The sequence below is a fragment of the Canis aureus genome, chromosome 24, assembly GCF_053574225.1.
Source record: "Canis aureus isolate CA01 chromosome 24, VMU_Caureus_v.1.0, whole genome shotgun sequence".
Classification (NCBI taxonomy): domain Eukaryota; kingdom Metazoa; phylum Chordata; class Mammalia; order Carnivora; family Canidae; genus Canis; species Canis aureus.
In genome coordinates this window covers 43921964-43938619 of record NC_135634.1, presented here as the reverse complement: position 1 = coordinate 43938619, position 16656 = coordinate 43921964, and the positions used below count along the sequence as shown (strand labels likewise).

At 59.0% G+C, this 16656-nt stretch overlaps 1 protein-coding gene across 2 annotated transcripts; it reads right to left on the bottom strand.

Moving 5' to 3' along the window:
- Positions 1-423: 423 nt before the first annotated feature.
- ITM2C (integral membrane protein 2C) lies at positions 424-13336 on the bottom strand. 2 transcript variants are annotated; one of them, XM_077869183.1, is made up of 6 exons: positions 13103-13336; positions 5671-5811; positions 3761-3979; positions 2676-2786; positions 1942-2092; positions 424-1610 (listed from the first exon to the last, which is right to left on the bottom strand). In XM_077869183.1, the coding sequence occupies exons 1-6, from the start codon at positions 13220-13222 to the stop codon at positions 1519-1521; spliced, it is 834 nt and encodes a 277-aa protein (XP_077725309.1). In that variant the 5' UTR covers positions 13223-13336; the 3' UTR covers positions 424-1518. The 2 variants fall into 2 exon arrangements, with proteins under 2 accessions (XP_077725309.1, XP_077725310.1); XM_077869184.1 differs by having other exon boundaries at positions 3791-3979; positions 13103-13331.
- Between the last annotated feature and the right edge of the window lie 3320 nt (positions 13337-16656).

Genomic DNA, 16656 nt, shown 5'->3' with positions numbered 1-16656 from the left:
CTGGAGTCCACCCGGCCAAGGCTCTGGGCTGGCTCTCCCACCGCCTCCTTCTCTGCTGAATGCGACCCTGTGACTCACGCCAACCTCAGCTCAGATCCACCGGGATGGTTACTAATTGCCCCGAAATCGTGGAGAACACTCCACCGTCCTTGTGCTTAAGGACAAGCAATAGTGATGTCATCTTCCGTGTGGAACTAAATGGGGTGGTTTATGGGCACTTGAAAGCAATGTGACCTTGGGCCAGTTGCTTCTGGTCTCCAACCCCCTTCTTCCTCCTTCCTGTAAAATGCGATCTCCCTGGCTCAGGGAGGTGAGGGACCCTCCCGGCCTTCCCCCAGACACCTGCGCCCCTTCCCCCAGGCACTTGCACAGCCAGCCTGCAGCATGGGGTGCCCACCCTGCCCCGCCACTCCCAAATCCAAGTCAGAAGTCAAAGATTTTTATTGTTCTACCGACACTTCTGAAAAGGGATCTAATTGAGAAAATAACAAAGCATTTAAGAGTTTCATCTCCAGAGAGCACCTAAGTCTGACAGGAGGTGTCGAAACCTCCTCTTCTAGGCTCAGGGCTGAGAACGGTTAGCATATCGAATGATCAGTAAAAACATGCAAAAGTGAGAAGGAAAAGGAAAAAAAGGCTGCATTCCCCCAAAGCCGAGGGGGACGGAATTTCAGAACGAGGGGGAGGCAGGGTGTACAAGTACCAGGTGGCTCTCCCTTCCCCCCACATTATCTTCCAAAACAGCTCCAAGCTCGGAGAAGGCAACGAGCCCACCCCTCGTCTCTGCTCAGCGCTCCCCCATCCTGTACCTGTGGCCAGGGCCGCAGGACCCTGTCCTTGTGCTCCCAGGGGGCCAGGACCCGGCCCCGGCTCCTCCCCTCTTTGGTTCCACTCGGAGAACGATTGTGCTTGACAGACTCATCCCCTGCCCTCATTCCAGGCTCCCACTGGTGGGCTCAAGGCACTCACAGGAGTCCAGGGGAGCCCCAGGACACCCACCTGCCCTTGTGCTCTGGGTGGGCCCATCCGTGGGCACATTCCCCCATCCTCAGCCCGGATCTGGGCATCCGGATGTGGGACCGTCCAAGGAACAAGCCTTTTAGGACTTCACCAACTGTGCAGACATTTCTGAACCCCGCACCACATCCCTCCCTGTCCCCTCTCCCGGGGCCCCCCCCCCAGCCCGGCCCCTCCATCCAGTCCTTCTCCCGGGCTGCCATCGCAGCTGTGGGCGGCCCGTGGGCGGCCCCTGGACGGCCTGACTTCAGGGTGGCAGTCACGGACTCCACCCTGGGTGCCCCCCTGCTCCCCCGGCCCCGGGAGCTCAGCGGAGGTGGGGCCTCGAGAGGTCACGGCTCTGGTACAGGGAGGCGGGCAGGGCCGGAAAGGAACAGGAGACACGTCACATCTAGGGAAAGGTGTCCAAAGTACAAGCGAAGCGAGGGGAAGGAGGAGGGCCGGAGTGGCCAGAAGAGAAAAAAGGAAGAGGGCAGGGGCGAGGCCTGGAGGGGGAGGCCCTCACACCACCCCGCAGATGAGCGTCTCCACCACGAAGGTGTTCTCGAAGTGGCGGATGGCGTTGCAGCTCTTCGCTCCTCGCTTGTTGATCCCTGGGAGGGAAGGGAGAATCTCAGTGAGGACCGTGCCCTGGCCCAGGGCTGGCGGGGTCACGGAGGCCACCTGGCCCAGAGGCCGCCCAGACTCACCCGGCCACCTTCCCTGCTGTGTGGCCTCAGGGGGGTCACTTAACCTCTCTGTCCCTCGCTTCCTCATCTTTCGAGGGGCAGCGAGAATGCTGACGAGGATAACTTACACGCTCTTAGCGTGGGCACCAGGGCCTGGCACACGGGGCGCGCGGAGTTACCGGGCGCTGCTGCTGGGGGGTGGCCGTGGCTTAGGGCTCGGGGCAAGGGCCCCGGACGGGAGGGGCCGGCCACTCACGCCTCCGGGTAGCCCGGCGCCGCAGCCGGTACGTGTCCTTCCCACTGCACAGGTGGTAGATGAAGGAGCCCAGGGCCTCTTTGTCGCTGACGTGCTCGGTCACCACCATCTCCTCCTGGATGATGTACGTTTGCGGGAGGTAGGTCCCTCTCTGCGAAGGGAGAGGCCGCAGCGCTGGGTCAGTACCCGGGGTGGGAGTGGGGGGCTCTCCTGCCCCAGACTCCACCTGTCCACACCACCCACTCCCCTTGTTGCCATCCTGCCCACTCAGAGCACCCCCCCCCCGCCACACACACACCTGAAATGCCTGTCCACACCCTCCTGGGCCCCCCTCACCCAGAGGCCCCGTGGCTTGCCCTCTGGATGCCCCCAGGCGTCTTCTGGTTGTGCCAAGTGCTTGCACCCACAGTACTGCGTGTGGGAGCCTGGCCTCCCACCCCAAGGGGGAGTGCTGCTTGTAGGACATGGCCTGGGGGGCCAAGGAAGCTGGTCTCAGGGCTCTTCATGAGAGAGGAAGGCAGAAGAATGGCAGGGAGAAGAAAAGGAGGCGTTGACTCTGGGTGTGGGAGAAGGAAGATGGAGGAGGGGTACCAATCTGGGGCGCTGGGCCCAGCTGACAGCAACATCCCTGGGCACCTGTCCCCCACCCCCGATCCCCACCGCAGGAACCTCCTTGCCGCAGGCCTGGCCTCCACGGGGAAGCAGGGCAAGGTGCCACAAGAGCCTCTGCTCACCTTCACATTCATGAGGAGCTCCCAGAAGTTTCGAGGGGGCAGCACGATGGTGGTGTTGAGCTCGATCACATAGCACTTGTCCAGGGAGATGTCATGGTAGGCAGTGAGCCCCTGAGCAGGAGGGGGGTCTGTGTCAGGCTCTGCAGGCAAGGGCCTGGCCCTGGGGGGCTAGGATGTGTCCAGCCAGCAGAGGGCTGAGCCCTACTGTGCCAGCATGATGTGCCCCTGATTCCTATAGACCTGGAGACGACCTGGACCCTCAGCAGGAGGACCCCTAGGAAGCTCTGGGAAGTGAGCATGGGGGACACACGCCAGGGAATCCTGTGTTTCTCTGGCCTCAAAACTGTCACTGGTGAGAGAAGTGAGAAGGATGGGGTGTCTGGGTGGCTCAGTCAGTGAGGCGTCTGCCTTCGGCTCAGGCCATGATCCCGAGGTCCTGGGATCGAGCCCCATGTCGGGCTCCCTGTTCAGTGGGGAGTCTGCTCCTCCCTCTCCCTCTCCCTGGCCCCACTCATGCTCTCTCTAGTACATAAATGAAATATTAAAAAAAAAAAAAAAAAAAAAGAAGTGCAAAGGATAGTTATATCTGGGTAGGGGGGACTGGCGGGGGGGGGGCGGGGGCACACAGGGGAACCTTCTGGAATGCTGGCAAGATTCCAACACTTGGCCTGGATGGTGTCACATGTGGGTCTCTGGGAAAATCCACTAAGCCACGCACTTCGTGCCCTCGGTGGTAAGTGTGCCTGCCACACCTCAGTAAAATGTCAACACAAAATACCCAATTACAAGGCACAGTGGCCTTGCCCATGAAGGCCAGTGTCTGCAAGCTGTCGGGGGCGGAGGAGAAAATCCACCACGGCTAGGTCACATTGGGTGGTAAACACTACCGACGTAACAACAGCAATGTGTGTAAAATCCTGACGAGCCTGGCTCGTGGACGTCCCCTACACATACTTGCCATCGCACAGCACATGCTCAAAGGAGGGACTAGGGGCAGTGGCATTCATTCTCCTTTGGTTCCTGTTCTCCTTTCTCGTGACCCTTGCTGGAAGAGGGGGCTCTGGGCCGTCAGGACACCCTTCCACCGCTCCTGCCCCAGCCCCGGCCGGCCTCACCCGCTGGAAGTCATGGATGATGTCTGCAGGGTCACCGCCGCCAAACTGGGGCACGGGCACATTGATGCGCTCGTAGTTCTCTTCGAGGTAGATCTTCACGTCCTCCTCCAGCTCCATCCGAGTGCGGGCCTGGGAGGACAGGGAGTCCTCGTAGAGAACCCCACAGTGGAAGAAGTTGTCTCGGGCCAGCTGAGCAACGTGGGGAGAGAGACAAACTGGTCACGCGGCGCCCTGGGGACAGCCACCCTGCCCACCCCACCGTGCCACGACCCCAAGGCCCCGGCAAGCAGGCAGGTTGGGACCATGAGACCCATTTCACAGACGGAGAAACTGAGAAATGTGGGGGCCCAGGGAGGGCGAGCCGGACGCACCAGGTCCTAGGAGGACAGCCTCCGTGGCTCTCAGGGGCAAGCACAGGAGCCCAGATCGAGCCGGCTGGGCCCTGCAGGAAGAGCGGCTGAGAGGCAGGCAGCAGTGGGAAGATTCTGGAAGCACCGCTACAGCCAGCTCCATGTCCAGCCTCACACGAGTCCCACCACCTTCCCCGGACCCCGTGAGCGACCCTGACGAACACTGTGTCCCTATCTGAACAGCCAGCCGAGTCCCCCCATCATCCAGGGCAGGGAGGCAGCGAGATGACCGGGGCCAAGCGGCTGAGCACGGGGACCAGCGTGGCCATCTGTCCTGCTCCAGGGGCTCCTCTAGGTCCGCGCGCAGACACTGGCCTGTCGTGGGCAGAATTTCCCTCTCTCGGAGTGTACGCTGTCCCAGGGGGGTGAGTCATCACACATGAATCACACTGTCCAGGGCACAGACGCAGAGGCTGCTCTGAGGTGCCCCCACCCCCCAGCAGCTGGGGCGGGGTGAGGAACCCCAAGAGAGCACTGGCTGGGGAGGCGAGAACCAGGAACAAGCGGGGAGCTGGTCATGGAGGGGGAAGGCGGGGGGCGGGGGGGGCGAACAAAAGGGAAGTCGGCAGTTGTGTGGGAGCTGAGGTTTCCAGGGGAAAGTCACACGGAATACAAAAACTCTTCAGTAATTTCCATCACGAAAAAACTAAGTAACGAAGCTAAAAACCATTGCTCGAGGGGGGGAGGAGGTCACTCAGGTCATAAATGACTGGCGAGCCTCGGCTGCTTTGTCACTCCGAAATTCCCGGCTTGTGGCACTTACAGGTATTCTTTTGGGCTTTAACAGAACTATTTTGGGGGCACCGTCCCCCCCCCCAGGTCTGGACTGACGATGATGTCACTGTGACCATGACCAGCTCGGGCCCAGCCTCATGCCCTGAGCGGCGGCTGTGTGAGCACATAACCGGGTGCTATCACGGGTGGAGGCCACCGCTTGCAGGAGGCGGTGGTGGGGATTCTGGCCATTAACCCGCTTGCCACCTCGTTTTGTAATCCACTCCGTGTCCAAGGAATGGAAGTCCCTAAAGCATGACCCCTGGGCACAGGGTCTGGCTCTGAGAGGGTCACAAGAGTTCCAATTTCTGCCGGATCTGAGCTTCTGGTGCTAACACTCCAGGGTGACACTGTGGGAAGGGGCCATGGATGCCCATCCCAGCTCCCCCACTGTTGCCTGTGCTCCTGGGAGTTCCCTGTTGGCCCTCAGGTGTGTCTGAGGCCAGAGGTAAGGACGGTCCATCAGGGTCTGTGGGAGTCAGGGGGTGGGGCTCCAGCACCAGGCAAGGGCCTGGGCGGGCTGGCTCGTGCCCAAGGAGGCCCCAGGGAGGGAGGATGCGGGTCTTCTGGGCTTGGCTGGTCACTCACTCCCACCTGGAGGCAGGTCACCCGGCTGCCACACCTGCCGCCTCCCCGAAGTCCTCTCTAATCACTACCTGTCCCTGAGCCCCAGGCCTCCCTCCCGCCTGGCCTCACCTGTGCGAGGAAGAAGTATCTGTAGATGTAGACGGAGGCGAACACGAGGCCCATGAGCAGCACGACCATGCCCATCGACAGGTAGCACACGCCGCCCACGGAGCCCCCCTTCTTGTAGCGCTGTGGGGGGGCCCGCTCCTCCTGTGGATTGCAGTGCCGGGTCAGCCCGATGCTGGTTCTGCTCCTCTGGGAATCCTCCCACCCCTTTCCCAAAGTGAGACGTCCCCCTGCAGCTGGGTAGCGCGAGCCCTGGGACAAGTGGCGGGGGGGTGGGGGGCAGTGCTGAGGCTACATGGAGCATTATCTGGAAGGAATGCCTTGCCGGGGCCTCCCCGGTTTCCTCCCAGGTAAAGATAAACTGAGACCCGCATCAAAGCCACACAGAATGACCCACTGGGATCAAGCAGGTCCATGTGGCTCACCCACTAGTTCCCTTTATTATACCGGCCGTAACGACAGTCTATTCTTTTAAATATAGAACAGGGGAAGCACAGACATGGCCTTAGTAATTGCAGCAGACCTAGGACCTTGTAGGAACTGGAGGTGCACTGGGCAGGCTGGGATCTACTGCCCTGGGCACGGGGGAGCCAGGGAAGGCTTCGGATCTGCCCACAGGCTACAGTGCACACGGTGGCCTGGAACTGGGGCCACAGGAGGTGGCTTCTGGGCTCCACCAGGAAGGCTGTGGCAGGGAGTGGTCACTAGCTGAGAGACGCAGAGGCTCCAGGAAGCTCACGGGGTCTGGGGGGTCTGGGCACAGTGCTTGTCCCCCTCCAGCCAGGCAGCCCTGGGCACCGCTCAGCCTGGGCGGGGGGACAGCCATGGCCCCTCACAGGTGCACAGGTGCTGGCCAGCAGGAGTGGAACCTCAGGGCTGAAGTCTGGAAGTTTCTGGAGGCCAGGGCATTTCTGCCAGGAGGGAAACATGGCTACGGTGGCAACAGGTGCCATCAGGGAGGCCAGAGCGGGAGGCTTCTTGGAGAAAACCTGCTCTGGGATGCCAGTCGGGCTCCGGACAGCAGCTGCAGGGCTGCCAAGTCACAGCAAACTGCTCCAGGGCACACGGGTCTGGAGCGGTGGATGCAGGGCTGTGTGTGCAGATCTTAGGAACCTGCTTGACCCGGAGCACCAGCCCCAGAGCTGGTGATTCAGGCTCTTAACGACCTGCGTGACCTTGGCCGTCTCTCAGGATTGTGCGTGTCCTCCCTCACCTGCCCTGGGACATGTGGCAAAAGCCCAGGCCTGTCTCTGTCTCTGCTGTCTGCCGTTCCGTCCCTCCTGCATGGTGTCCACATACAGTCAGGGTGAAGTCAGAGTCCAATCCCAGAGACACCCTCCCACTCCCCCAGCCTCCAGGAGCTGAGGCAGGTGGGAGAAGGGAAGGAGCTCCCGCCTGGAAGCCCGAAGCCTCTCAAGAACTGCACGTGTGCCATGAACCTCCTGCTTAGCCCCCTTTGTGCCATGTGTCCTCACTCCCTTTAACCTGGGGGCTGGCCTGGTGTGGTGCTCTGGTCCCTGTCCCTGAGGCCCCTTGGCTTAGAGAAAACAGGGTATGGGGCCCAGGCCTCAGGAAGCAAGGGGAGCACCATCAGAGGGCAAATGCCCCCCAGCCTGGGGCTCTCCCACTCACCCAGGAAGAGGACAAAAACACCCAGAGGACCCTCCCCCTCACTGGGCACATCCATCCCTAGACCAGTTAGCTCCCAGCCTCTGCACCACGGGACAGAGGTACCCCGGCCCATCCCACTCCCCAAAACCCCTGTCTGCTGTCCTCCAGGGAGCTCACCCAGCAGGCTGGGAGGTCAAACCCATTGCTCCAAACTCACTAGCTGACTGCTGGGGCTCTCACCACCCCAGCCCTGCTGCGGGGCTCCTGCGATCAAGACCAGGGAGGCAAGTTTGTGAGACCACCACCCGGCTGGCATCTGCTCAGCACCCTGGGGTGCCCTAACCAAGGTCCCACAGGGACAGGTGCTGCCACAGGGGACAAGCCACCTGGGGGCTCCTGGAGATGAGGTGCTGGCTTTTCTGCTCCTCCAGAGGCCTGAGTGGGTCCCAAAGTGCGATGGCTGCCCTGGGATCGACCAGCTGTGAATCCTGCCCGTGGGGTGGGGACACTCATATGCCGTGGGGGGAGCGGTGACCCCAGGTTGAGAGGGGCTCCAGCAGGGACAGGGATCCCCTTGAGGACAGGATTGCAAGCTCCCCCCACAGCTTCTCTTTTGAGAAGTGAAGACACGGGGATTAAAGGAGAAGGAGAACCTGAGAGCCCTTTGTCAGGATGAAGTGCTAGATAAAAATAGCCGAGCTGTCTCCGCTGAACCTATTCTTTGCAGGGCCAAGGCCCCGGACAGCTGTTGAGGCTGCACACTGGCCATGCTTTTGCTCCTGCATTCAGGAAAACTGGAGAAGTAGGCTTGTGAGAACTGCTTTTCAAAAGAACAAAACAAAACAAGTCAATGGGCCACAAGCACAAGAGCCCAAGGGCCTGCTCCGGCTCCAGGAATAAGTCCACAAACAGGGAGCGCCCATGGTTTTAAAGCAGCCTTTCTGCTCCGGGCTGGGTCAGGTGTGGGCACCTGTGGTGGCTATGTGGCCGAGGATCCCCTCACCTTTCCTAGCTGTGCAGCAGACACACCTCTCACGCGTCCGGGGCTCACACACAGCTCCCTATCCTACCACTACTGACACCCCTCCCGCCTACAGGGCCCAGACCCCAGAAGCATCATGAGCAGTGGCTGGAAGGGAAAGCAGGACCTGAGCTTGCCAGGAGGCAGACCGGAGCCATAGATGTCCCTGCTTTGAGACAAAAGGCACTTCAGGCACCAAGCCCCACACCAGAGGGAGGGCCCCTGAATTCTGCCCCGAAGCTGCCATCGCTTACAGGGCCCCACACAACACGACAGGGAACCTAGGGGTTCCTGGCTGCCCAGGACCGCGGAGAAGCCTGCTTCCTGAGCCCCCCACGCTGCTTCACTTGTGCTGGAGACCCAGGAAAATGTCAGCCCCCCCACGGAGCAGCCAGGCATTTGGGGGGGCTTCCATTTAGAAAGGAGGAAAACACAGCCTACTGTTTCCAAGGCAACGGGGCTTTCTGAGCAAAGCGCCTCGCTGTGCACTCGTGTGGGGCGCGTGAGCCGCCGGCCGGGGACCACGAGGGGCCTGGGCCTCCCCTGCCCGCTGCACCGAGGCCCCCGACGGTGCTCATTAAATGGTTTAGCAAAGCCAGGGCTACGGCGGTCAAGGGGAGCCCAGCCAACTGGAGCATTAGCTGGGCGGACTCCCATGACTCCTGGAGGGCCCCCCCCAGCTACAGTTCCTCGGTAACAATGTCCAAATTAACTGCAAACAGATTAAACTACAATTGCAGGCTGCTGGGCGGAGGCTGGCAGGGAGCCAGAAATGCACTTGCTGCAGCCCTGGTGGGGGAGGGGCGCTCGCCGGGCCCTCCTGGGCTTCATTCCCCCTCAGCATCTTTACCAGGCTGCGGATCAGATTCAAGGTCACCAATGCCCGTGTGTGTGTGTGTGTGTGTGTGTGTGTGTGTGTGTGTGTGTGTGTGAGCACCAGCCAGCCAGACCTAGTGGGGGTGGGAGCAGCGGGCAGAGGCCCACCGTCCACCAGCACACAGCTGTGCTCCCCGTACAGACAGCTGGGTGAACGGCGACAGGGAGTCCGGGGACCCCAGTCCCGTCACGTGGCTGGAGGCCTGGGCACCCACTGGGTGAAGAACAGCACGGACCCCTGAGGACTCCTGCACCACCCACTCCCCTGCATCTACTGGCTTCCTGGCAGGCAAGATGAGAGACTCCGGGGGACAAAGGCTCCATCCATGGATGAGAAGCAAAGCTGGCTGCTGGAAGAGCCCTCCCGGGGGAGAGAGAGAACTTGGGAGAGGGTGTGTGTTTGGGGGGAAGTGGGGAGCCAGGCTGCACATCCGTGATTTTACCATAAATGATTTTTTTCCCCTAAGGGGAACTCATCCTCCCCGGGAGTCCGCTCACAGCCTTGAAACAGGCAAGGTCCGGCGAACAGAAAAGAGAGGGAAACAGAAGAGAAAAGCCGTCGAGATGTGTTCAGAAGCCGAAGCCCCTCTGGGAAGGCCCCGGGCAGGCCAGGCGTGGGCCGGCCGAAGCCCCCAGCCCGCCACCGGGGCACGATCTGGAGCAGGGCTACCTTTCCAGAATGGTCCTTCAGCCCGGCCGTCAGGGCCGGCGGGTACTGGGGCACTGGGGCAGGAGCACTCCCGGCCGGCCAGGTCGGCCTTCCCGGCTGGCAGGGGACCCTCCCCCAACCGGCTCCCCCACGCCCAGGGCCCGAGGCCGGGACTCGGAAAGTGAAATCTGATCCCCAGGTATGCAGGCTGGGGGAGGGGGCGACGCAGGAGCCATTAATCAAAGGCAAAGCCAAGGAGAAAATGAGCCGGTGCTGAGAGGATGGTATTGAACCTGTCTCCCGCCCCGGGCAGCCCCACCCCCGCCGTCTGCAGCCCCCAGCCCAGCCCAGTCCGTGCAGGCCCACACCTGGCTGCGCGCGTGCGTGTGCCCACTCAGGCCCCGGCTGGCCCGCAGGCCCCCAAGGGGAAGACCGGCCTAGCTGGTGCGTGCTAGGAGGGGGTGCTTCCCGGCCAGCCCACTTTCTAGGCTGGCTTCCCGCCAGTCGGCCTTCAGCGCAGGCTTCTCAGTACCTCCGAGGCGCGCGCCAAGGGGAGGGTGGGCAGCTGGAAGCCCAGCTGGGCCCCCGCCCCCATCCCTTCGCGGCCCACTGAGGCACTTCCTTCCATCAGCAGGTCTGGGGACAGAATCTTCCTTGTGTTGGGGTTTTTGCTCAGAAGCAGGGGGAGCCCCTCTGTGAGGGTGCTGCAAAGGCCTTACCCTGGCCCCTCAGGGCCTGCAAGCAGGTGGACATTTGCATCTAACAGCCACAGGGGAGCTCACTGCCGAGGGGAGGGCGTTCATGGACTCCTCTGTTCATCAGCAGGTCCTTCCAGGGCTTTATAACTAATTTTTGAGTCCAGGTCAGTAGCCAAGGAGGGTTCTTGGGTCACCCTCAGCCAGAAGAAACCTTCGAATAAGCTTTCCTCTGCGTCCCCATGGGCATGGGGCAAACCTCAGATGCTCTGTCTCAATAACGGAGAAGGCTGGGCCTCCCAGTCGGCCTACCTGTCCCACCCACCTTCTCCTTCAGTGCCCTAATAGATGGTGGCACTCTGTCTGGAGCCCGGCAACCTGCTGTGCTCACTGCCAGAGGCAGGAGAGGGGGGCTCCATCCATGCCCTAGTTACTGGACAACGGGAACGTGCCCCTTGGCCAGGTGAGGGCACAACAGGCTCAGAGCAGTGAACAATTCCCGCTCTTTCCCGCTCCAATTCCAGCAGGCAATTGGCAGAAACGACATGTAACATCCAAAGCCCCCTCCGTTTATCACCTCAGGGCCTCGGGGAACCATGATCATTTACTGCTATGCAGTTCTGTCCTAGGTGGTGCCAGGATTTTAATCCTCCTCCTGGGCCCCCAGTGCTCCTCCGTGCCAATTAAGACAGCTAGGGGCCTTGCCCAAACTAACGAGGTTTGGGAGAGGAGGCCCGCTCAGCAGGCTCAAGGCCATTACAAACAGCCCCGGGAAGATGGGGAAGATGTTGATATTTCCATTTCACGCTGGGTGAGGGGGAAGAGAGGATGCTGGCTGGGTTTCAGTGCCAGAAACTGGATGTCAGTTACTGCCAAGGTGATGCTGGCATCTGCCATCCGGCCCGACACCATCAGCAGGCTGCTGCTGGAGAATGTGCCACTCCTGTGAAATTTGGTGGACCTTCTCAGAGTTTGAATTCCATCCCCCTACTGTCTTCTGCTTGAATCCTATAGTCCTCAGAGGCAGGGTCCTGAATTCCAGGCCTGAGCAGGGCGGCAGGCCCTGGGAGTAGGCTGGTTCTTTGGTGGAGGGAGGAAGGAAGCTTGAAGAGACCCTTGCAAACTTTTAAAGACCATGGTCTTCAAACATGGAATGCCCCCTGCCCATGTAAACATGGGATGAAGATGGAGCTGTTTTGGTTGGGGGTACATTGCAACCCCCACCCCCCACCCCCTGACCTAGCCCAGGTGGTCCTAGGTGATGCAGTGACCACACCAGGGCAGGAGAGCTGGCCTGCAGCTCCTTGGTGCATTGCTCACTCAGGGTCTTTGCTAGAGACGTGACACCCACCTCTGAGGCCCCTTTCCAGAGTCCCCTCTTTGGTGGCCCCAGGCCCAAGTCTTCCCCTGCAGCCCTGGTTAATACTCCGGGCAAGGTTGAATCTGAGCCACAAAACTTGGGGAGGGACCTCCGCGCTGAGGAAGACTCATGGGAAGCAAGGGGAGCAGACAAAGACTTTGGAAGTCCAGTCTTATGGGACGGCTGGGGGCACCCCAAGACCGCCGGAGACCACGGCTACGTGGGCAGCTTTGCCGGAGCACAGGGCAGCCTGGCTGGACCAGCCCTCGCTCCCCTCCCCTCGCCTCCCTGCCGCCACGCGTCCTGCCCTCTCCGGGTCAGACTCCACGCAGCTCAGACAGTTTTCCACCGGCGGAAATGCCTTCTCTCCCCCCGGCCGGAGGGCAGGGGGAGGCGGGGGAGGACGCCGGAGGGGGCGGGGTGCACCGAGGAGGCCCGCCCCCACAAAGAGCCTCCGGGATGCGGGAGGGCACCGGGGCAGCGGGGGAGCCTCCCCGCGGGATGCAGGGAGCTGCCCGGAGCCGGAGAGGAAGGAAGAGCGGGGCAGGGAGGCCCAGATGGGCGCCCGGCCTCATAACCTGCAACCCCGAACCTCAGACCTTGAATGCTGGACGTGCAGCCGGGCGGTTCTGGTCGCTTTCCATCTCCTCACCTTCTGGTCCACCAATTCAGGTGGGCCTTTCAGCAGCACAGTCCCAGCCCCTCGTTTGGGACGAAGTCACCGGCGCCTCCTCCATCGCTGGCACCGGACTCGATGCCCCCCAACCCCCCGCCATTCCCCACCGATCCTGACCCACCTCCCTACTTTGGGGAAACGCAGTCCGAACCTCCTCCCATCCCCCAGCTGGGGCTCGACTCTCGGCCCCTCCCCCTTGATTAGAAACAGACGCAAACCCCCCACCAGCATTCTTCCAACTTCTTCCTACCGGCCCCGTCCGCTGTCTTGGGGCCGGCCGCCTGGGGCCCCTCCGGTTTTGGAAGAGACCTCGAGCGCTTCCCCACCCGGGGACCTGCGCCCCGGACCCCTCCCGCTCTTTGGACCTCTGCTTTCGGCGGCCCCAAGCCCCCTCCCACAGGGGATGGAGGCCCCATTCCAGCCGCTCGGTCCCTCCGGTCACGGCTCCGGGCCCCCGATGCGCCTCGAACGGTTCCCGGGGCCCGCGGGGCGCGCGTCGCCCCCAAGAAGTCCAGCCCAAGCGCCCCCCACCCCCGGCCCCTCTTACCCGAGCCGGCGTCAGCAGGATCTCAGCGGCCGGAGCCGGGGCCGCAGCCGCGGCCGCCGCCTTGTCGGCCTTGTCGCCCTTGATGCCGGCCACGGCGGGCTGGAAGCTGATCTTCACCATGGCTGCGGCCGGCCGCGCGTCCGCCCTGCAGCCTCTGCCCGGGCAGCCTCGGGCTGTGCAGCCGCCGCTCCGCGCTCCGCAGGCACCGGAAGTTTGCCTGGTGCTCGAGTCCCTTTCCCTAGCCCCGCCCCGCCCCGCCTCCAGCCAGCCCCGCCCCCGGCTCGCCCCGCCCCTAGTCAGCCCCGCCCCCGGCTCGCCCCGCCCCGCCCCTAGTCAGCCCCGCCCCCGGCTCGCCCCGTCCCGTCAGCCCCGCCTCCAGTGAGCCCCGCCCACCTCACTTCGCCCCGCCCCCGGATCGCCCCGCCCCCTCCGTCACTCCGCCCCGCCCCCCCGCGGGAGGGGCTTGGCACTCGCTGCGCCTGCGCCGCCTTCCCGCCCCCGGGGCGCTCAGTGACCCCTGCCGGGCGCGCAGCTCCAACCCCGGAGGGCTGAGGTTTGCTCACATGCTCAGTCACTCACTCAGGCAGTCGCTCGCTCGCTCACTCGCTCGCTCATTCACCCCATCCATGCATCCATCCATGCATCCATCCATGCATCCATCCATCCAATCACACATGGACTCAGCCTCTTTCGCAGCCTTACCCCTTCCAGCTTCCTCTCCAAGACCAGTGTCCCCATAACATGATCTTTGTTGAAAGAATGTTTGCCAGGCAGGCAAATGCAGCTTCTAGACAAATTCTCCATCCCCTCTCCCTCCCTTCATACCCTCCTCTTTGGAAACGCTGCTGCCTTCACTGATCCTGCTCTCCTCATGGCTCGCTCCTCCCACCTGTCCTGGGCCCTGGAGGAGGCTTCAAGGCCAGGTGCCGAACTGCTTGCCTGTATCCTGCATCCATCCACATCCTTCATATTCCGTCATCCTTTTTCCTTCATTTTTCATTCCTGTAGAACCTTCCTGAGGGTCTCTGGGGATGCATGCTAAGGATGCTGAGAGTAGAGAAATGAGGGCAGCCTGCGGCCTCGTTAGTGAGTGACAAGCTCTGTTGCCAGTTTCCCGCCTATCAGGAGGGTCTAGTGTGGTGGGAGGACCTGCCAGGGGGTGACTGGCGGCTTGGGTTCTAGTCAAGACTCTGCCCCTGCAAAGCATCACTGATACTGTGCAGGGCCAGGGGCTGGTGTTACTGGAGTGTCTCTTGGCACCCAAACCCTGGATCTTTCCTTACTGTCCCTGGTCCAGACTGGACTGGGGACAACACCCAGCAATCCACACAGAGCCTTGGGCTGAACACCAGCTTTTGGCTCTGCAGCTGAGTTGACTGCAGAAGGGAGGGGAGTCTAAGAGTTTGTTGAGGACAGCCCGAAGTCCTCCATTGACCCTTCCTACCCGTCAGGTCTTGGGTGGTTGCCTTGAGCCCTAGGTGCTCTCATCCTAGACTCCAACATCCTGGTTCAGATCTTGGATGAACCTATCAGCCTTGAGGACAGATAGCTTGAGAAGGAAGATTTAACAGATGCTAAGGTTCCCACTCTGGGAAACTGAGAAGGACAGGGAAGGTGGAAGAGGGTGGTTTGGAGGCGGACGAGTTTGGTTTGGGCAACAGCCAGAGACAAAGGGGCTATGGACTCCTATTTCTATTTATTGACTCCAAGAATTCCTAGTTGACTCTTGGTGTTTGGAGAAGTGAAGTCCCAGCCTTGGGTTAGATTCCCATCCAGCATCCCCAATATACATTCCTCCCTGCATGTCAAGCATTGTGTTAATCTCTGTAGCAAAAGATAGAAAGCCTTAAGATGCAACCCAGCAACCAAGGACCTATTCACATTCAACCTTCTGCTTGCCAAATTCCCATAATGTTTATGAAATTTACCCACAATGCTTTGTTCTTTTTTTATTGCTGAGTAATATTCCATTTTGTTAATATACTGCAATTGTCTATCCATTCTCTTGGTTGTGCACATCGGGGTTGCTTTTGGTCTTTGGCTATAATGAATAAAGCTGCTGTGACCATATCTGTACATAGCATTTTTTGTTGACATTTGTTGTCATTTTTCTTGAGTGTCACAAAGGGTGAGGTGGGAATGGTCCACTCCAGCAGATAGGCATATTTTATCACATGACACTGTTTTGAACACATGGTGATAATATAATGTGAACCAGTGCTTAGTTGATTTGGATTTATTATTGTTTTTAAATTCTCCACAGATGCTGCACCCCCTTGCTGCCTGACCTGGGGGACACCACTCCCACCACCCTTTCCCCTACCTCAGTATACTCCAGCCTAGGAGGGGAATTTTACCATTTTCTGCTCCCACTGGCAATGTAGGAGAGTTCCAGTTGCTTCACAACTTCACCAACATTTAGTGCTGTCAGTCTAAAGTTAGTAATCTTAGCTGATATAACAAGTTGTACTTTGTTATGGGTTTTTGTTTTTTTCTTTTTTGTTTTGTTTTGTTTTGTGTTTTTGTTTTTAGTGAGGGAACGGGGAGAGGCAGAGGGAAAGAGGGAGAGAAAATCTTAAGCAGGCTCCTCACCCAGTGTAGAGCCCAACACGGGGCTCGATCTCATGACCCTGAGATCATGACCTGAGCCAAAATCAAGACTTGGTCGCTTAACTGACTGAGCCACCCAGCTGCCCCCTTATTTTGGTTTTAATTTGCATTTCCCTGGTGACTAATGATGTTGAGTACCTTTTCTTATGGTATTGACCATTTGTATATCTTCTTTTGTGTAATGTCTGTTCAAGTCTTTTGGTCATTTTAGAGGTTAGATTGTCTTTTTTATTATTGCTTTGTAGGAGTTCATTGTACATTCTGGATACAAGTCCTCTGTCATACATATTTATTATGAATATTTCCTCTCAGATTGTGGCTGGTCTTTTCATTTCCTTAATTTTGTCTTATGATGAGCAGAATTTTATAGTTTTTTTTTTGAAATTTTTTTGAATTTTATAGTTTTAATACAGTTTAATGTATCAATCTCTAATTTTACGGTTAGCACTTTCAGTGTTTTATCTAAAACATCTTTGCTCACCCTGAAATTGTGAAGAGATGTTAGTATGTTTTCTTCTAGAAGCTTTGTAATTTTAGGCCTTACATATAGGTCTATGATTTATTTTTAGTTGTTTTTCTTAATGTATAGTGTAAGGTAGGAGTTAAGGTTTTGTTTTGTTTTGTTTCCTATATGATTATCTAGATGTTCCAGGATCATTTGTTTAATGAAATAGAAACTCCATTTTCCATTGAATTGCCTTGGTACTTTTGTCAAAAGGTTGGCAGTTTCTATGTTGGCTTATTTCTGGACTCTATTCTGTTACATTCTTCTATTTTTTTTCTATCCTTTGCCAATTCACTCTATCTTGACTGCTGTAGATTTCTAGTAAGCCTTGACATCGGGCAGTGTAAAACTTTTTCTTCTTTTGCAAGATAATTTTGTCCCTTGTAGATCCATATAACCTTTAGAATTGGCTTGTCAATTTCTACAAAACAAAACTTGT

Bases quoted from the DNA above. Each gene is read 5' to 3' on its own strand.
- ITM2C (XM_077869183.1), bottom strand. From the start codon at position 13,222: ATGGTGAAGATCAGCTTCCAGCCCGCCGTGGCCGGCATCAAGGGCGAC. The intron at 3,980-5,670 runs GTGAGGCCAGGC...CACGTTGCTCAG, and splicing joins GATACTTCTTCCTCGCACAG to CTGGCCCGAGACAACTTCTT. The intron at 1,611-1,941 runs GTGAGTGGCCGG...CTTCCCTCCCAG, and splicing joins GCGCCGGGCTACCCGGAGGC to GGATCAACAAGCGAGGAGCG.